The sequence below is a fragment of the Mchenga conophoros genome, linkage group LG9 (genome assembly GCF_057382185.1).
Source record: "Mchenga conophoros isolate Kocher_MC1m ecotype Shallow Benthic linkage group LG9, M_conophoros_male_GT1.1, whole genome shotgun sequence".
NCBI classification, from domain to species: domain Eukaryota; kingdom Metazoa; phylum Chordata; class Actinopteri; order Cichliformes; family Cichlidae; genus Mchenga; species Mchenga conophoros.
The window spans coordinates 12,041,144-12,062,305 of record NC_140534.1 but is presented as its reverse complement, the minus strand read 5'-3'; the positions used below and the strand labels follow the sequence as shown (position 1 = coordinate 12,062,305).

Here is a 21,162-nt window from a genome sequence, read left to right as displayed (position 1 = left end):
TTCATTTTTATTCTTTTTTATTTTAACTTATTTTCAGTTTTTTTTAAGGAATTCATTCCTGGTTGATTTGTTGACACCTGTAGTTACTGTTAGTGAGAGCAAGGATGGATGATTACTGCAAGTCACAGAACTCTGGAGGCGACAAAGGAAGCTGCTGCCTTTACAATAAAGACGTCAGTTACAATGTAACAAGTGTAACAATATAACAGTTACAAGGTAAATGTAATTATTAAAAAATACATTTTTCTAATGAGAGTAATGTCATGTTATCTGAACTATAGCGCAGCATTTAATGAAACACCTTGTCTCTACCAAAGCAGTCATTTTTCCCATGAATAAAACCTTTAGCATTACATGCTCATTCCATTCATATTCACCTATTTAAGACGTTTAGGATGTAACCTAAAACCACCGAAACCCCCAATTCTGAGATAACAGGTATCAAAACAGTGGTTATTAACTTCCTGTGAACTCGGGCTTTCTGCTGCAGGATCACTGCACACTTATGCAAAAGGGGGGATTTGACATCTTTTGAGTCTTTTCTTTCAGCACAAAATGATTCAACTGACCACCGAATCTTGAGAGTCTGCCTTCAAAAGGAGAAAAATAAATACCCTAACTCATATTCACAGATTTATTTCAGTGCATTTCTAACATGACAGGTGCACACAGCCCTGTATCCTTGTCCTGATATGTTAAAGGTTAGACACAATGTTCAGCTCTGACACTGCCCCACAGAGTAACGAAGGAGGCGCGGGAATCGCTTTAGGTTGTCACGAGATCAAAGTGGAATTAATTTTATTGATTGACGAGGTATTCTCAGTGATAAATAGCAGAGAAATGTAGCTGATCAATTTTCTAATCTGTGTCCATGTAGCTGCAATACCAGCAGTGTGAAAAAAAAAGTATTTAAAGCAGATTAGAAATAAGCAAGATGACATTTTTACATTTCTTACACAATCAGCTGAGTGCAAATTCCAGTGACAATGCACTACATGCATTTTATGCTGTTGTAATTTTAGAGCTGATGTACAGCTTAATAAGTTACCTAGATAAACCTAGATATGTTTATATAGATTTGGTTCATACAAATTTCCTAAATGGTGAACTTGAAGTGGGCTGTAAATAAAGATGACAGCGAAGTGAAAAGATGACTCTTCCATCCAACTTAAAAATTACAAATTAAAAATAAGGGGGCACCTTTATAACACTGCACACTCTTAGACTCAGTATCTCTCACTAAAGCTCATGCTACACCCCTCAGGAGAGGACAGACTGAGGATTAGACTGCAGACCAATGTCAAAGCACACAGGGAGGAAAAACTCAACAACAACACAGATCACCAGATTTACTATTTGAGTAACAAAGAGATCAAATCACGAATACAGTCCTCCAATGAAACACTAGATTTAAAAAAGGATCAACACTGGCACAGGCTCCACACACTCTGATAAACACACCGAGCAGTAAGGTTTTACATTATGCAGGCACCAAGTGTTTGAGCTGTCCACCCAGGGACCGATGGTGAGTATGAAGGCCATATCCATATAATTTTCATACTCATCAAACCATTCAGTGCCCTGAGGACAGGGGCTTTGTCGTCCTCCAAAAAGGTGATCTTTCTAATGATTTACAGCTGTCATTCCTTTAAACCATGCTAGTAAGATGCCCCACCCTGAATACCACCATATCACCTTACTGAAGCAGTTACTGGTTTTCTTTCTATATATATATATATTTTTATTTTTTTTTTTTTTTTGCTGGATCCCTTAGTCCAGAAAAATCACATCAGTTACAAAGACCTTGAAAAGTGAAAAAAGGAAAAACTGTATCTATTGTGTGTATGTACACTTTTGGGGTTAAAAGCAGCATTCGGGCAAAATTTGAAAACACTTTAATACAGTTTTGTTTGTGAATGAAAGGAGGGTGGTATGGGGAAGCCTAGAGCTCACAGGTTGAGACAGGACACGGGGAACACTGGGAGACTGGGCATACAGCACATGTAAGCACAGCATAGCTTAAACAATCTGAGGCGAGACTGAACAAAAGTCACAGTTTGGCCATTAGGAACACGTGGACGATTGAACAATGGGGTGGAAAATAGAGTGTGGAGTTGTGATATATGTACTGCAGGAGCCTGACTGGTAGATGAGTCACAGGTGTGCAGGTGAGTCGGGAGCAGGAGAGAAATGGGGGGCCGTGAGAGAGCGGACAAACGGGCGACCGAGAAGAAACACCGTGAAAGGTAAAACCGCAGAAACACTGGGACATCAGGAGCACAGGTGGGACCACAACATTTCCACGTGTAAAGTGTCTTTTACCAAGTACAGCTTCTTTTCACTCCCTTTCAAACCTCCTCTGTCTTCTCCCTTCAGTGCCTACCACTTGCACATACAAATAACTGGATGAAAGAAGGATGGATTTTGACTGCTTAGTCTCTGTTTGCTGAATAGCCCCTTTCCAAAGACAATCCAGCTTAAACCTATTGTACTGGACTTTCATAAGACCCCTTTTTTATTTTATTTTTTTACTAACACAAACAGCAAAGTGTTTGCCTTCTGTTGTTCCCCATCTGAAGTTGTTGCAGCTTAAGCAGAATTTAAAAAATTCAATCTTTGCTTTTGAGATAGTGCTTTCAAATTATTGCTGATGTTTGAAGCGGATTGCTATAATGAAAAAATCTTTCCCGGGTCAGCTGGTAGTGACATACATAAAATACACAAGCATAAAATGTAATTCAGGTTTTAAACAAACTACAAAGGACATCATTCAAACCTCTGAACAGTCATGGGGAGTGCATTACTTTTGCAAAACAGTTTCTTATGATAATTATATTTCATTTTAGTCAAGTCAGCTTTTAGCTTATTTAGCTTCCACAGTGGTCAGAATTAGAACATATGCACAATGACCACTTCATTAGGTACACGTGTCCGACCACTCATTAATATGAATTTCTTACCAGCCAATCACATGGCAGCAAGTCAGTTCATTTAGTCATGTAGACATGATCAGTGCAACCTCTGTGCTCATTTCAGTCAGTATGGACCAAAATCTCTCATTGTTTCCAGGACTTTGTTCAATCTGTTTGCCATGAAGCAAAAGGGGGTCCATCCCCTTTTAGCATGGTGCACTTAATGAATTGTCCCGTGAGTGTATATCAACATATTCTCTTTCTTACTAAAAACAGCTGATGCTCATATTTACTATATGCATACCAAAACAAATTGTAGAAACAACGGATTTAATAGCAGAGCACAGTTCTGTCCAACTACAGGATGAAGTACACTCAAAGCTTCTTGCACAAAAAAATCAAGAGCTAAGCCACCGTTTCACTGACACTGAACCCACAGAAGGTGCACAAGCCAATCCGTTCTTTTTATCACAGGCCAGAGAAATCAACCAAGTCCACAGATATGAGGAGCAAAGCGACAAGTGACATGAAAGATTATATCAGCAGAACAGAGGACAGGAGGCACCTCGCCTCGACAAATCCTTTTCTCGTTCTCAGGGATGCAGCCACATTCATTTTTTTACTTTGAAAGATGACATTAACACGTCATACAAAATGGATCGTGTGTTAATTTCCGTGCGTATATATAAAACGGATTTTTTTTGACTGAAAAATATATGTCTTTACAAATAGTGTACTCTTTATATTGCAGCACTTGCAGGATTTCTACTATTAAGACCAGGTGTGTCTTTCATACATATGCGTGTGCATTTGTGTGAGCAAATGTGCCAGGCAATAGCTCTCCGTTATTGTTCTGCGTAAATCCAAATCTAGTTCAATGGGAATTTTACCTAATTCGCACACATACACACACGCACACATATCAAGAGAGATAATGCAGTCATTTTTTAATCCCAGCCTGATGAATAAATATAAATACTCCCATACAGATGATAAACTCAAAGGGTTTACGGGCGTTACATTAAAATCTCGACACTGTCATTGAGTGTGCAGTCAGACATTTTTCAATCTGATTTCTCATAAAACCATCTTATCCTCAAGCCAGGTTTTTTTTCCTAGAAAAGGGATCTTAGTGCAGAAACCAGGCATATCAGAGACATTTTTCTCTTCCACACCGTCCACCGAGCGCATTCAACATTCATGCGGTGACCCATTTCATTAATGGAGAGAGCCTTTTTCACCATGTCCCCTCCCCTTCTTCTTCGGCTGCAGTCGTCCTCATAATCGGCCCTCCTGTCGGGGTTTCATGACTAATCTGCTCATTGACCTCTCGTTCACTCGCAGCCACCTCCACCACACTGATGATTCAGTAACCGCTTTGAAGCTATTGACAGGGCAGTTATTGACACTTGCATCAGGAAAAACATTCGGAAAAAAATAAAGGGCAAGTTTAAATACACTTCTGTGTTTAACTGTAAATCATCATGCAGGCATGTGCAGAAAATGTAGTTGTGTTAGATGGTTTAAAAAATTAATTTAGATTTGATGTGACCAGATTTTATGTGTTATAAAGGCCTGTGCTGGGCCATCAAGTCTAAAACTTAAAACCACAGCCCTTGACCGTTTGTGCTTCGTAACACTCACTGTGTTGCTTTAACGTGAATGTGTTAGAGGTTATTTTTTATGCCATTCCTCCCACTATCTGCAAGCGACTCTGCAAAAATTAATTTCATTGGCACTGAATTAAATTCACCCTGTTTCCATTTATCCCCGTCCCCATCTCAGTTTATCCCCATATCTCTAGGAAATACATTCATATTGACTCGATTCATTTACCTGAGTTGCTGCTCAACAGTAATGTTTAGTGCGTGATTGGCCAAGCAGCAGGGATGCCGCATGCATGCAGTGGCAGCATGTATTGAATTTTAAAATCCTTCCAGAAGACATTAAAAAAATAAAGTATTTCAAAAAACATTTTTTTCAGGGTGTAAGTGGATGGACTAAGATACTGTTTTGTCTGGTAGGGTTGGCTCACAAAGCAGCACTTTTAAACAGTATCCACACATCATTGTAAGACAGCGCCTACTTACAGCTACATGACAGTCCCAAATAGTCTCTCAGAGTTATTGTTATAATGACTTTCTGACTTGAAAATAGCAAATGTGAGACTTTGCAACAAACATGCTAATAAACTAAGAACTTAAAGGCGACTGAGACGCTCATTATGACCTCATTGAAAGAATGTGATGATTAGTTCTACAGTGGTACATAATCTGAAATAGCAAAAAGAGTTTTGCTTCATTTTATCAGTCAGACCTCCCACCGAGCTAGCCATATCGGCATAGGCGACATGAGAAGAGAGCCTCGTCAGTGAAGAAAACACCATATGGCTGTATTTCCCCCTCACAAGCTGGAGCAGATACAGCATTTCTAACAGAGGGAGAACTGTTGACAGCGTCGTCATACTGTTTCTGTTTGTCAAAATCACCTCGATCGCAAATAAATACACACAGCAACAGCGGCGTGTGCATTTCTGTGGTAAGATCCAAAACCTCCCCGAGCAAGATATTTGATTCTGATCTGAAGACGACAGGGAGTGATGAATAAAAACTGCCTGATAATGGGATCATTGAAACATGAAAAGCCATTCTGAGCGAGTTATCTTTTGCGGAGGCCAGTGAATGTAGGTGCTCATTATGTATTGCCATCTGATGGTGCTTTAGCCTTCAAGCAGAATGGGAATGCACAATAGAGCTGCAACTAACAAAGGAGGAGGAGAATGCATTCAAACAAAGAAAAAGTGTCATATGGAAAGTTCCAGATTTCAGTTCTTTAGGAAGGTACTGTAACTTTTTGCAAGGTAATGACTGAGTGATGGTTTGGGCTAACAGCTGTGATTGAAGGTGACTGTGATGTTAGGTGATGGGGGTTAGAGACAAAGCATATTTTATATTTTATTTCTCAGCTGATTACCACCATGGCAGCATAAATATTCTTTTATCTCTGGTAAATGATTTCGCTTTTAGAGCAGTTGAGATAATTTGGAAATGAATAATAATTAACACTTTGCAATATGCTGTTTAAAGTTATAAACATATACTGTATTTATTGTGTGTGTTTAAGAACTGGTTGATTGGATATCTGAATGTGAAAACCATTTATAGATTTCAAATATAACAGAATTAAAGAAAACCAAGATTGCTACTGTAGTTAATAGATAGTTCAAGTAGTCCAAGTCCCAGCAGGTCTCTTATATCAGTGCCAGCCCACACCAGCAAGTACACCATTGGCAAACCAATAGCTGTTTAAGCTACATTAGACTGCCCACAGTGTCAACACATCTACAAGCCACTTTGCAACCCACTTCCATTCTAGCTTTTTCAATCATGTCTGGCTTAATAGATGCCCTATCTATTGTCACTGGTGCCGAATCTGTTCCGTGCTGGGGTTTGTGGCTGCTTTCCCCACTTCCAACTCTGCACGCACACACATGGAAGTGTGGACAGCACACAGTGGGAAGGTGTACTAGCCACACCATGCCTCCCAAATAAAAAAGAAGGTCAGACCACACCAATGCAATCAACGTCCTTCATGTGGTAGGTGTATCAAGCGATTTCTTCATGAATGTAAATACTGTACAGATGGTTTACAACAAGGTGGAGACCAGTGGTTACACTCAAGGTTCGACACCTAAAAGAGCCTCCACAGCTCTGAGAAAGATTCTTTGGACATATGAAACCTAGATGAACCTGGTTGATGGGAATGATGGAAAGAATAAAGTATGGAGAAGGAGAGAAACAGCTCACAATTCCAAGTGCAATGTACAGAGGCAAAATGACAAAAAAAAAGGTGTTGTTGTTTTTTTACTTTTGGATCTAATTTTATACATTTCTGCACATTTTTTCCATGTAAATTAATTATTATCAGAAAACAAAAATCCTAAATAAATAAATAAATACTAATAGTTATAACAATAATATTGTGCAAGATTTTTGAGAATATTCTGAGTATTTTTTTCGAGTCCGACTTTGGCATGATTTCCACTGACCAAAGAGCGATTACAGATTTCAGCTCATGTTGTCATTGGTTGTGTGTCTGTGGTGCTGAACGGACAGCTCCCATAAAGTGATCCTAATAGCATTTTGCTTGTGCTGTTCAGCTGTTGTTTGTAAAAATGTCCCTTTCTACTTTCATTTCTTTTTTAGTTTTATCTAGAAATACCTTCTAATACAGTGTCCTTGTGTGTAGATTTGCAATCACAAAGCAGAGTCAGTCAGATAGTTATATTTTGATGTATGGCTCAAATTATCTCCTCCTCACACCCACTTTGTTCTTATACTTCCGGCTCATTCGGGAAGCCCTGCGATCCCTCATTTCGCTCACTGTAGATGATTGCGCTACAGGTCTTTCAGGGGATTTTCTTTTTTAAGAAGCGAACATAGTAACCACCTGAGCTACTAATGACCCTCACCCCGGATAAGGAGCAAAGTGTACTAAGACTTAACCCCTCTGGAAAACTGTCAACATTTTCTGTAATTACACCTGCTCTTTGGGTCTTACCCTGGTTTCAGATTATGGCCCCTAGTGGGTGTAGCCGTGTGAAGTGTCTGCTCCAGACACCGGGATTAAATAACAAAGAAGAGTGTTGCCAAAGTTTAATGGATAGTGATGTTAGTAGGAAGCAGTGAGATAAGACTAAACAAGGAAAAGTGGGGTGTTTTATTATTTTTTGATGCTTTTTTTTTAGTTGTATGGTTGCAGATTGACTCTATATCACTACAAATCATCGTTACAAATTCTTGCTTCCTCTCTGTCTCTCTCTTTCTCTCTCTCTGACACACACACACACACAAACAAAAGCAGTCACCCCTCGCAGTCTGCGGACCCAAACTGATCAATGCTGCAGCGTCTTTAGGGAGTTACTTCTGTCCAGGGCTTCAATGTCTCCAATGAAATGATAGGATCAGCTAATGTCGCTTCTCCACCTGGCCTCACCTCAAACTGTGTGTCTTCCCTATGATGGAGCTTTCTCATGCCTCTGCGGTGCGTTTGCTGTCGCTGGGTCCACAGCCAGTAGTCTTTAGCTGAGCGCAGTATCACTGAGGCCCAGCATGTCGATTCTATTGAACTGGCCTGGCGTGTCACAGGCAGTAAAGACCTCTTGATTGACTCCTGCTTGGATAGCATGTCCAACCCCATACATTAGTAATGCTGAGGATTCGATAGATGGATGACTCGGGCTGATTGATGCAGGCAGGCTCCGCATTTACACTTTTCTGCATTTTCAGTGGATGAGACAAAAGGAGAACCACGTTTGCACAGCAATTGTAAAATATACTGTAAAGTTTTCTAGGCGTCATATGGATTGTAATAGATTGAGTGGTTTAAAGAAGTATTTATTGTCAAGGTTATGTTAGTCTGGCAAGATCTTGTTGTTTTTTCATATTTAGAGTGAATAATGTTGAGAGTATTACGCAACAGAAAGCAAGAGTTGCTCATCCACTCACCAAAACAAGCACTGAAATAATTAAAAGTCCTGCAAATTTTAAGTTCACAGGCTCCCCACTGTGTGTGCCACTTCAAGACTTAATTGCCTCCTTAAGCGTATCACTTGTCCAGTATTTATTATCGTAAGGCGCGCAGCCAGCCAGTGCAACTCGCTGTTATGACTGTAGCTTGCACTGCCCGTTCTGGCCTCACATCATTTTCTGAAACTGATATTTTGTCTCCTGCTCTCTCCTGCTGCCAGCTGTGCGAATAAATTAAAAGCAGACTAGAAGGTAACAGAAATAAATGTTTAATATGTTAGAAAATAAGAATAAAAAGATTTCCACCAAATCGAAACGTGGAGGTCACAAGCACTCGGGTTGTTTAAAGCTGGGTATTGTGTTGAGGAATTCAAATCGACGTGTGAAGGCATTTTATGTTCAGCATCGCTCCTGTAAGGTTAAACTGCGAACGTATTCACTTAACAGATCTGTAAGGTCTGCTCGTTCATCGGCTGTGTAAATGTATTCTCTCGTGCAAGTTAAACCCGAAAGAGGCGAGGAGTTCGGTGAATCTGCCGTGATTTTTCTCACAGCCTGCACTTTTCTCTAACCGTCTGCTTTCTAGTGAGAAGAGAGGGAGCGATGGGGAAGGTGGATATAATTAGGGGGGAGGTTGGGGGCTGAGGTCCATCCCAGGAGAGCTGTTGCTGAAATCTCACTTCTTCCACTTCCCACAATGCACCGCAGGCCGGGAACAGGGGGGCAAGAGGTAGAAGAGGCAATTAGCAGGTAACACGTTAGCAGGCAGGCTGATCCATTTTAACTTACTACAGACAGCAGCTGCAAGCTTACATGTCAATGCAGGATATTACGATAGATGCACGTGTGTGTGTGTGTGTGTGTGTGTGTGTGTGTGTGTGTGTGTGTGTGTGTGTGTGTGTGTGTGTGGGATGAGATCATGCGGGACAAATATATTGTACAATTTACCAATCACACTTAAGCACACACCCCAAGACCTTTTCTCCCAGCCATTCCTGTTTTTCAATTCCATTCTGATCACACATCATTAAGCTGTACTGTTCTCTGATCCAGCTGCCCCTCACCCTATCGCCTGCCCCCCTACGACCCCTGGTGTGTTGTCGCTCATGTACAGCAGACACTGAATGCAGACGCACTAAAAGAAGCATTTATTAACCGAGCATTTGACCCAGTTGGCTTGAGTATGAAAACACCTGGCCGTTTGATTGAAATTTAATTGCTTCACTTAGTTAACCCACTTAAGGGCCGTGTTGAGTTTAGTCTGCTCAATTTGTTGGGATCAGCAGCTTTGTGCATCAGGGATGTTGTTGCTTGGATTGTGGATAATTACTATTAATTAGTGGCTGATACTTTTGGCTTTGATGCCGCAACGAGCAAAATGGAGCGATGGCTGGGAATGAACTCGGCTAAAAGGAATTACGCGGATAGTGGCTGAACCAATGGAAGGGATAAGGGTGTTTTTCCTGAAAACAACAGCTTTGTGTTGCCTTGTTTATGTTTGTTGTTGCTGCTGTCATCAATGGAAAGGCTCCAATATGTCGTCGGCACCCCCAGTGTCAATCAGAATCCCATTACTGCAGAGGTCATGGACAAGCTGCTGCAGGTAAGTTAAGTCTCAGCGGGCTGCTCTGCTGCACCGGAATAAAGGGGAAAAAATACATTTGTGCCCAACAGTATCTTCTATTTCCAACATTTCAAGGAAAACTTTAAACCCTGCTCAGATAGAATATGCTCGCTCCTTTCTCTTGGACAAAATGGAATCAAAACTTCAAAGTTTTTTTCCATCCTGTTTTTTTTTCTTCTTCTTTTTTGCCAGTCCAGCAATTTGAGCTCACAGCCTCATGGGTTATTTCGTGAATACATATCAGGACCTTTAGCTCACAGGTGGCTGGTACACTCAATAATGCCTTGAGCAATATCACTTTGAGAGCACCACACAAAAACAAAGATGCCTTAGGTCCATGAATATTTATTATTGGGGGAGACTGGAGCTACGTAAAAAAATGACAGACTAATAGGTGGAGGGAGGAGAGAGAAATGAGGAGAATGATAAGGTAGGAGAAAACATGCCACAGAGCTTTCAAAGTAAAGCGGGGCCAACAGGAAACGAAGACACAACATCGAACTCGTGGGAAACCCTGGAGGAGATTTGCTATTAAATTGCTGTTCAATACAATTTTACTTGGCTCTTTCTCTGAAGATGTTGTTGCTAGTGCAGCAGTGAGGGAGAGTCCCCTGGTGTTCGCATTCAGGAGCCGATGTTGATTGGAAGCACAACAGCACTGGCGGGTATGAGGCCCTGCGGGCCTCACTGGCGGCCTCCATCATTATGCCGACGGCACTATCACTTCTGGACGCTGATTAAAATGTTGCAGATGTTAAAAGAAGCTGAAGGTTAAACCGCAAAGGGCTCTGTGTGAAGTCATTTCACACCACATTGCCTATCCACTCCACATACACGCACTGTAAAAATCAGATTTTTATAACAGAGTGGGGAGCAGCTGCGCTGAGCGACACTCCATGAGACCCGATTCTGATCTTGTCTTGATTTTTAGCTGCGCGTGCACGTCAACTCAACTCGAGGCACTTTTTCTCAATCAATTTTGCTACGTCTCAGTGTCGACCGGGTAACGCTGTGATACGTTTAAGCCAGTGTAACAAAAGAATTTCCCAGTCAAGCTCAAAGCTCAAAGTGGACTCTTAGACGGGCCTCACATGGTGACTGTGAAATGACAGAGTTTCTGCTCTTATTTCTTTTTTAACGCTTTTTTAATCTGTAACACAGAACCGAGACAACAGAAAGCTTTCTGACAGATGCATTGCATGAGTAAAAATTCAGGAAAATATCACAAAAACTAAGAAAAGCGTGCCAACACCAAGCCATTGTTTCCCAGTCCACAAAGCAGAGGCGGAGGCAGACATTTGATACACCTGGGGCTTAGCCCTAAAGGGTAGTATGCATGTGGGATTTGGGGGGGGGGGGGTGTTGTTTATAGGCTCTGTTTTGAGTTTTGTTCAAAAGAGAATGACTTCATATAGGGAAAAATATATATCACTGATCCAGAATTAAAACAGGACTACAACAGCTCAAAATCAGGACTACTTAGGACTTAACCAAGACAGACCCAGAATCAGAACTAGATGATAGTAGCACTAAAAATCATCATAGACCTGCACTACACCTGCTCTTGTTCCTCTCTCTCTCTCTCTCAAACACCAACACCATCAAATATACAGTTGAAACCAGATGTTTAAATACTCTTCAGATAAAAACACTTTTTTAATTGTAACATCAAATCAGACTAAATCTTTATTTTTTTTAGATTGATAAATATAAAAAACATATTTGTTAAATTTAAGAGTAAAGAGAGAAATTTTCTGTATTTCTTAATTGTAAACGGCACCAAATTGTATTCAAACTGAGCCACACTTATGGAGCTCCACAGTTCTGTTCCTGGTGTTTTGGTTGACATCTCTTGATTTTCCCATGTCACAGAAACAGGCTCTGTGTTTTGCCTTATATGCATCCACAGCTGTGCCACCAATTTACTCACATGGACTCTACTAACCAATCAGAAGCTTCTTCAGCTCAGAATGGAATCGTCTGCAGTTTTCTTATTAATGAACAATAAACTTAGTGTACATGTACTCCTAAATTTGATGAAAGTGATAAAAATAGAAGCTCTGTCTCTCTTTATTCTGACATTTAACTAATTCAAAAGATATTTCAATATTTATTTATCCAAAACAAAACAAGTTTACTCTAAATTGATGTTGTACAGTAAAAACATGTTCTTGTGTTTTCCATAAAGTGTATGTAAATATCTGGTTTCAACTGTGAATGTACTGCTGTGTGTTGAAGTTCCTCTTGTTTTGCATAGAAATATACTGAACAACATACAAAGCATAATATATAAAATAACATCTACCTGAGTTTTTTCTTTGAAAGAAGCCCCTTATGTCCATTCTTGTATATCAGTGCATTAGTGAAACCGATTTATTTAGCCGTGGAGGGTAACAACTGAAAATATGAAATAAACACACATGTAAGCTAAGACCCTCTAAAGAAACAGCATTGTTGTTGTTCCGCTTTTCATTCCTTTTCATTCATTTGTTGATTCACTCGAAGAGAAAGTAACATAAAATTGGTCAAGTGATCAGTTTGATATCAATCTTTCGTGATTCACCGTCATATTTACATTATTTGTACAGTACGAATGATTTGCTTTGGTACCTGGTCGAACTTCAGTTCTCCTCTGTCTGCCTCCCTGCGCTTCTCCAACAGCGCACTCGCAGGCAGCAGCTGCCCCCGCCCCCTCGCTTAGTGCCTGAGCTCGGATCATACCAATATTAGGGGGGATTTACGCAGAGTCATAAATTCCCACAGTGTGCGCTATGTGCTTCGAATATTGTGTGTAGTTTTTGTTTTATACAGTTGTCAGCCAGGCATCTAACTATGAAAAAATTACACTCCAAAAGACCCCGGGCTTCTGAAAAAACAACCCGGGCTTAAGCCCAGTAAGCCACCCCCCCGCTCCGCCACTGCCACAAAGCAATAGACCCCCACTGTTCCTCATGCAGCTTATTCCCCACTGGGGCTCTAAATGCATTGAGGAGTTTGGTATCACTGCTCGTGGTGAGTTAGCTGGATATCTTATTTACTTTTTCCTGACTCGATAGTCCTTTCACCTCCATCATTGTGTGGTCATGATTTTGGAGACATGATGAGGAGCTTAGTTTTTCCAGAAAAGGTCAGAATGAAGCCACCACTCCTCTGGATTGAAAGTAAAGTCGAGAAGGTTTATATTAGGCACACCAGTAGGGGTGACTCCTGGGTTAATAGCATTAATAGTATTGTGCACCCATTTATCAGGCGGAAATAAATAGACTCATTTCACGTGGTTGTAATGCATGTCAGATCTGAATGCTTCCAGTTAATCATATCCATTTTGGATGAGCTTTCACATTTGTAGTTTAAAAAAAAGTATAGGGAGATCCATGAAATAAGCTTTTGTTGTCTTAGAAACACTAAAGTTGTAGGTGTCAGCATAATTATTATGCACAGCCTTTTGCTACAGTGTAACCTGAAAATGAGACAACCAGCATAAGGTAGCAGCGGCTTATTAAAAATATGCCTGACATCACGAGAAATAAAAGCCGTAGCATTACTTATCGAGAAAGCTTTTTCACACCTTTTAGTTTCTGTGCCACTTGCTCAAAACAACAGATGTCCCACATCAGAACTTTTGTGTGATTTAAAATGATACGATATGCATGGAATATTTGAAATGAATGTGACTACGCTAGTGTTGCTAAATTACAAAAGCACACAGTGTGCTCCTCGTGTTCTTGGAATGGTGTTAAAAAGTGAAGCGAGCTAGCCACAAAAAAACCCCCAAAAAAACAAAATAGCCAAATAACAATGCTGGCTTATTATTTACAGACTTCATGGTAATTAGCTGTAAATGATATAATTTGCAGCTGGTGACATTTATAAGTGAAACGCGGGGTTCTTGGCAGTTTGTCTTAAATACCTTCATTAGCTCTGCAGCATTTCATTTAGGGGTGTGAACAGCAGGTTGGTGTATTTCCAGGGTCAGAGACAGTGTGTGATTTAAAACTTTTAGGAGTTATTGTGTTTATTTATGAGTCATGATGTGGCAAAGCAGGATGGGCAGGGTGAGAGAGGCCAGCTGGTACTGACGTTTCTCACTAACAGATAAAAGGCCAGTTTATTTCCCCTTAAATTTTGCCACATTTGTAAGGAAAATGTTTTAGTATGTTGAGCAGCAGAGTTGAGTCGATGAGTGGTACCCATTAAAAAACATGCTAGATCTTCTCTGCCAATGCCAAACAGCTTATTGTGTGACCAACACAACCACATCACTTGCAACAAATGCTGGTTGAAGAATGTAATGCCACCGCCAGTGTTGGGGAGTAACGGAATACATGTACCGCCGTTATGTATTTAAAATACAAAATATGAATAACTGTATTCCGTTACAGTTACCATTTAAAAAGGTGGAGTGGAGTGGAAAGGTACGAGTTGTCATCGAGGAAAAACGGGAGCTGGAAGCATGTAAATATAATAATAACCACTGCAGCCAAGAAGAGTGCCTGACGAGCCCAGTTGTAAGTAAGCTATTAAGACTCGACTGTACACCGTGTTCGTGTTTTCCTCCGAAAACAATAAGTTCCGTTGGAGCAGCCTTTCAACGCCTCTCTCTGTCTCTCGCAAGAAAAGTTGACCCACACAACAAAGTAAAGCTATTTTTCGACAACGAGCCGACAGGGACCCCGCCATATTAGTCAGAGGTCCCTTTACTACAGTTCGGAGTCGCGGACCTTCAGTAATAGTAATAAATCACAGCAATAGTACATTCACGTTGTTGTAAAAAGCATGATAATATATTAAGTAATCCAAAGTATTCAGAATACGTTACTGTCATTGAGTAACGTAACGGAATACGTTACAGAATACATTTTGGGGCATATATTCTGTAATCTGTAATGGAATACATTTTAAAAGTAACCTTCCCAACACTGGCCACCGCACAGCAATGTGTGACCAGCATGCAGAGGAGGCGCCAGGCTGTTGTGGGCATTTAGTGGTTCTTCCACATGTTACTGAGGCCCCTCTTTATTAAATGAGTAAGCTGTTAAACTGCCACTCTGTTTCATCAGCTTTCAATCATCCAGACATCCAATAAATGACACCAAACAAGCATCTACATCAGAATAAGTTGTTTGGCATTGACAGAGAAGATTTTGCAAGTTTTTCATGGGTACAACTCATCGACTCAACTCTGTTGCTCAACCCACAAATGCATTTTCCTTACAAATGTGATAACATGTAAAGGGCAATTGTGTCGGGCAGGGCCTGCGGTACCGTGCAGGGAAGGCGGACGCACCTGTACGGCATCTGCAATCACGCCCCGTCGACTTAAATATTGTACTGTCTCCTGTGGTTGGGGTTGTTGTGGTAATGTTGAGCAGCGGGAGAGCTGCAGCACTGTGTGCATTGTGAACAGCAACCGTGTGTGCTAATAAAGAATGCTGCAAAGCATGTTGATGTCACCGGGTCTGCTGTGGTCATTCACAGCAATAAATAGGCTTTCCAACAGTAAAAGATTGATTACCAAGAAGCGTTCTTACAACAAAGGAATAATCGACCAAACACAAATTTTCTTTCTTTTTGTGTACATTTCCTTTGATTTAAGAAGAAAGAAAAGACATTTGTAAGGCACTCCCAGTATGCTGAATGAAACTGCACTTTAAAATGATTGAGACAGGCTTGAACAGTGGCATTTTACCTGACTCTCAGCATTTTTCCTCCTCTCTCAAACTAAACAAATACAACACCATTAATCTATGGTGAGTCATGCCTGTTTCAGCCAGTGCAGGCAGTGGCTCGGGATCATGGCAGGTACTCTTTAAAAACAACATGGTTATGCTTGACGGTGATGATTTTGGGGAGTGTGTCGCGCCACCTTTTTCAGCATTAGCTGTCAAAATAAAAGTAGTGATTCTATAAAGAAAATGGACAAAATAACAAAACAACCGACATAACACTGGCGGAACCTGAAAGTAGAAATGTAGACAGCCATTGAGTATAAAAGATTTTTTTTAATCCTTTAATCTACTTGTGGGCAGGGAATATTCTCCTACTCCTACTTCATGTTTAAATCAGACTATGTTAGAATGCATTGTCACCAAATTTTCACAGCTCATCTCTGAGAAATGTGGAAACATTCAGTCATGTTGTTGTCTGCAGCAAAGGTCTAAAAATTCAAAGTGCTTGACTGAAGCTCATAAATAAAATTAACAGATACAACCCCCCCCCCCCCCCCCCCCCCCCCCCAATACTCATCTAGGCACAGCAGAAAATGAATCTGCAGAGTTTATTGTTAAATGGATGTTCTAGTGAGCAGGATGTGAGTGAGGATTTAGTGCACCTTGAGGGAGTCCCTCTTTCCAAACTGAAAATGTGCTTCTGAGATCTCATCTCATATTAATTTGTCATGGAGAAGGTAGTCATACTGTTGCTCCACGCCACCCTCTGGCTAACTCCTCGGTATTCGTCATCTTTCGGAGCTGTGAGCCTTTCGACGTCTTCAATCTCCAAGTGCTTGTTTCGCAATTTAACTTAGCTTGTTTTCCTCGGCCCTCCCTGCACCTCTTTGTCCCCCTCTCCCTCTCGATCTTCTCGTGTCCATCAGCTGTGACCTTACAACAATTACGCATCCTCCAGTGGGACAATTAAAACCGAGCTACCTTCCCGAGTGGAGAGGGGGAGAAAAAAAGCGGAGGAAATAATGATGCCGGATTCATTCGTGCAGTCGCCTGCCTTCTTTGAACTAGCAGTTCTTGAAGTTGAGAAGGCGACTGTTTTAGCAGCTCTGCCTGTGTTCCAGTGCCACTGCTATTCAAGGACACGCTGCCCTTCAGCAGCATTGTCCAACAAAATAAAAGCCGTCTGTTCTCTATTCAGCACCGGAAAATTCACTCATGTTGACGTGCCTGTCCTCTTTCAACCCTGCCCCTCCTCTGCTTTGACAGGTGCAAGTGCAATCTTCACGCCAACAGCTGTGTGTATGACAAAGAGAAGTTGAGCTGTGAGTGTGAACACAACACCACTGGGCCCGACTGCGGCCGCTGTAAGAGGAACTACCAGGGGCGAGCGTGGAGTGCTGGCTCATACCTGCCCATACCCAAGGGCACCGCAAATATCTGTGAGTACACGCACACTCGAACACAAGCACACCTCTGACGTGTTGGCTAATTAAAAAGATGGATGACATGGCAGTGTAGGACTTTCAGGAGGTCTTATAGATCTCAACAAAATAATGGAAAATTTGTTGAATTAGTTTTTTAAAAAAATGCATCTACAGCGACAAGTGATAAAAGTCCAGTCCTAATTATCAGTATCCTGTGTGTCCTTTTAGAGAGTTCAGACGGTCGTTGCATTCAGAGATGCTGAGCTGTGGCGTTTCAAAGCAAAGTGAAGCAATTAACAGCATGCAAAAAAGATGTGTGTATGATTAGTGATGTTATGTTGAAGCAAATGTTTCCAGACCAGAGTGCAGTCTAGTTAAAAGACCACAGTGTAAATAGGATGTTGTTCTCTCTTCTACAGCTCTGTATTCTAGAAAATGTCCTTTTCTCGACCACTCTAATTAGAGTGAAGTGAAAGAACCTGCACTACGTCCTCTGGAAGCTCGTTATACGCTGATGCAGCCTGTGCAAAAAAAGAATCATTTTTCTCCCTTTTTTTAGAGAAACGTGGGTAGCACTTTAGCAAACTAGTGTAAGTCCCCTGTAATTAACACTTGAAATTACAATGTAATTTTAGTTACCTACAGATATTTAAAGCTAGGTTCATTAGAACAAGGGAATAATAAGTCAGGTTTTTACAGGAAACAAAGAAATAATTATACTGTAGGTAAATATAAGTAGTGTGTAACTTTAGGTATTTTACAGGAAAGGAGTATTTAAGTATTTAAGTATTTATTTATTTATTGTCATTGTCAAGAACAATGAAATTGCGTTTGGGGCTTCCATACAACCCCAAAAAAAGAAGAAAATAATAAATACCCCTTAAAACCCAAGTGTACATATTTAACCCAGTGTGACTCCAATGCAATAAGACAATCCTTAGCAATAATGTTCGTAGAAATTCAGACAAAGACCTGAGAAACATGACAAAATACAACAATGCAACCCATTCAATATTATTGTACTGTGAGATATGATATCAGATATGATAGTTATCTATTTAAGAAAGAGGGGGGGGGCAGGAGGGGGAAGAGAATAAAGATATGATGCACCAATGCAGACCAGTTCATTGCTATTAAGAAGTTGGATATGGTTATTGTCCGTGAGAGGGGGGCAGAGAGTTCAGGAGCCTCACAGCCTGTGGATACAGGCTGTTGGCCAGTCTGGATGTTCTGGCCTGTATAGACCTGTACCTTCTCCCTGAGGGCAGCAGATGGAAAAGGTGGCGCGCAGGGTGATGTTGGTCCCGCAGGATACTGTGCACCCTCCTCAGACAGCGAGTGGGGAAGATATTACTGATCTCTGGCAGACTTGTTCCAATAATTCTGCCAGCTTCACAGGAGACACAAATAATACTGTTTAACTACTGCTTAAGTAAATTGAAGTACTGTGTAGTTTCTTGGTAATTTTGCAGAGAAACAAACAGTATTTCTCCAGCTTATATTGCAAGCACACTCAACACTTAACAAGTATGTTTTTTGAATATGTATACATCTTTATATAATATTCATTATGCATGATGGTGCTCTATTATTTAACTTGTATTTTACCACATAAATGTGATAAGGGCCGTTTTCCCTTACTAACTTACAAGAAAAAGAAAGCAACAACAAACAGACTTTGCAGGACTGTGTGATCTTTAAATGATGGAGTCAACTTTGTTGTCTTTTATCATCACTGTCCAAGCATAACTTTGAAAAGCAGTGTTGAGGGAAGTATTGTCTGCTTTCCTGTAAAATACCTGGAAGTTTAAGCAAAGTTAAGTCACTCCAAACAAATTATGCAGCACTTAAAATTACTTATAGAGTAATTTGTGTCTCCTTTTTTGTAAAAAACAAAAACAAAAACAAAACAAAACAAAAAAACAACCCCCCCAAAAAACTTGAAGTTCCAGTACTTAAAACTACTCATGCACTACCTAAAATTACTAATAAAATATTAACAGTGCAATTATTTCTTATTATCTCCTTATTCTAGTGTGCCTACCTTTAACTATCCACGCGTAAATTAATTACAATGTAATTTCCAATAAAATACATTGAAATTTCATGTAATTACAGCACTCTTAGTCGTGGGCCATATTATTAAGTACTACTGGACAATATTAGTGGAATTTATTTAAAGGATGTTAAATCTTCTATGGTGTTCCAAAAGAGGATCACAGGTTTAACTGTGGTATCATCTGGTATCTGTGAACCTTTCTTAACCTGTCCACAGGTGACAGCCCTTTGACACTTGGATTAGTTTAGTAGCTCTTGTGTAAACTCGTTTTCTATCACTTTTTTTGCTTTAATTTAAGAACGAAACTAAACTAGCAACCAGCCCAGGGCGGTAAGTAAAAAACCTGTCACTTTCAGAGACACTTAAATCACCTTTCTTCAATATTCCCAACGCTCAGTTTGATATTTGACCATGTCTGCTTGCACTCAATCGCTACCATGTGATTGGCTAATTAGAGATTTACTGTCAGGTAAACAGGTGTACCTAAGAAACTAAATGCACCTGCTCGCTGATGAAATTCTACGTGGCGCATTGTCAACAATAAAGGTACTGATGAGGTTTTGCATCGCCTCTGTAGATGTCAGACTTACGGGCCTGTAGTTTTCCCGTTAACAGTGTGTGCCCTTTTTCATACTTCTTTCCATCCTTCAGGCAAAATTGATTTTTCTTGATTATATAAATCTGTGGGAGGTTCAGCAACCACATGATTATTTTGCTTAAAATTCTAAACTGCATTACAACTTTATTAGTTATAAACTTTTATTTCTACTAAACAGGAATTTCGAGAAGTTGCAATAGAACAGGCTGCTTACAAAGTTATGTAACGTTAGGCTAAATACAAACCAACACACACGTGTGCTCCTTTACTTTTTCATGCTTTTGAAAAATTACATCTTGGCTGCATTGTGTTGTTCAGTCCTGCTCAAAAGATGCAAGGAGTTCATAGTGGTCAGTAGGACCGCATTAGTTTGGCCCTTTAACCAGGACTGTAGGGCCCAGTTGGACCTGACAGCACAGCTCCTGGGATCACTCAGGCATACAGACCTCTTCACCATTGTAAGGTAGGAATTTTTGGAGATTGGATGAGGAGCTTAGTCATTCATGGGGAGCTCAGAGTAAAGCCGCTGCTGCTCTGCATTAAAAGTAGCCAATGGGGTAGCCACTGGCTACTTTTAATGCGTCTCGCTAGGGATGCCTCCTGGGCGTCTCAAAGGTGAGATGTTTTGAGCAGACTGAGGATACGCTGGAGAGACTGTGACTCTCAAACGGGTTGGGAAAACCTCGCTATCCACCGGAAGCGCTGGAGGCGTTGGTCAGGGGGACGAAGGTTGGGGCGGCTCTCTGCGATTTTGAAATGCGCATTTAGCAGAAGGCTTCTCTACTTTTGATCCCGAGGTGTTTTCGGAAACACAAAGGAATGTCACAATTAAAAAGTAGAATGCTAACAAATGTCGCCAATGGGGAAATTGTGCATCCAGACTGCATAATCTCATATTGTTATATTTTGAAGTGGGCTCGAGCTTTCCACTAATAAACAACACGGATTACAGTTAATAAATAATGTTGTTAAGCTGCAGCTGCGATGCTAATGTAGAACAGAGGCAATTACTCCTGCTCGAGCTGAAGTAAGTGGGCCAACCTCCTTTTGTCTAATGCGTTGGCATGACGTCACATCACATCTTCTTCTCACAGAGCCTGAAGAACATTTGCTGGTGTGGACCCATGTTTTATATCTGACTTAATGCAAGGACAACAAGGAATTCTTTGTTTTACACTTTTGAATACTTTTTGTTTTGCTTTTCAAATGCAGTTTTGTGGATGAACCAACTAGTGAACTGACATCAAACCTCGGCAGTTGGTAACAAACCACAGTGCAGACAAGGGAACAAAATAACAATGAGGAGTGAAAATTAGTCCTGGGTTCACCAGGTGGCCAGAGTCATGAC

At 40.7% G+C, this 21,162-nt stretch overlaps 1 protein-coding gene across 7 annotated transcripts in view; it reads left to right on the top strand.

Moving 5' to 3' along the window:
• ntng1a (netrin g1a) overlaps positions 1-21,162 on the top strand; it is a 122,872-nt gene that overhangs the window by 70,442 nt on the left and 31,268 nt on the right. For all 7 annotated transcript variants that reach the window (XM_085286485.1, XM_085286491.1, XM_085286487.1 and 4 more), the window contains exon 4: positions 17,000-17,172. In XM_085286485.1, coding sequence (XP_085142611.1) covers positions 17,000-17,172 — 173 coding nt within the window. The remainder of the gene's footprint in view (positions 1-16,999; positions 17,173-21,162) is intronic.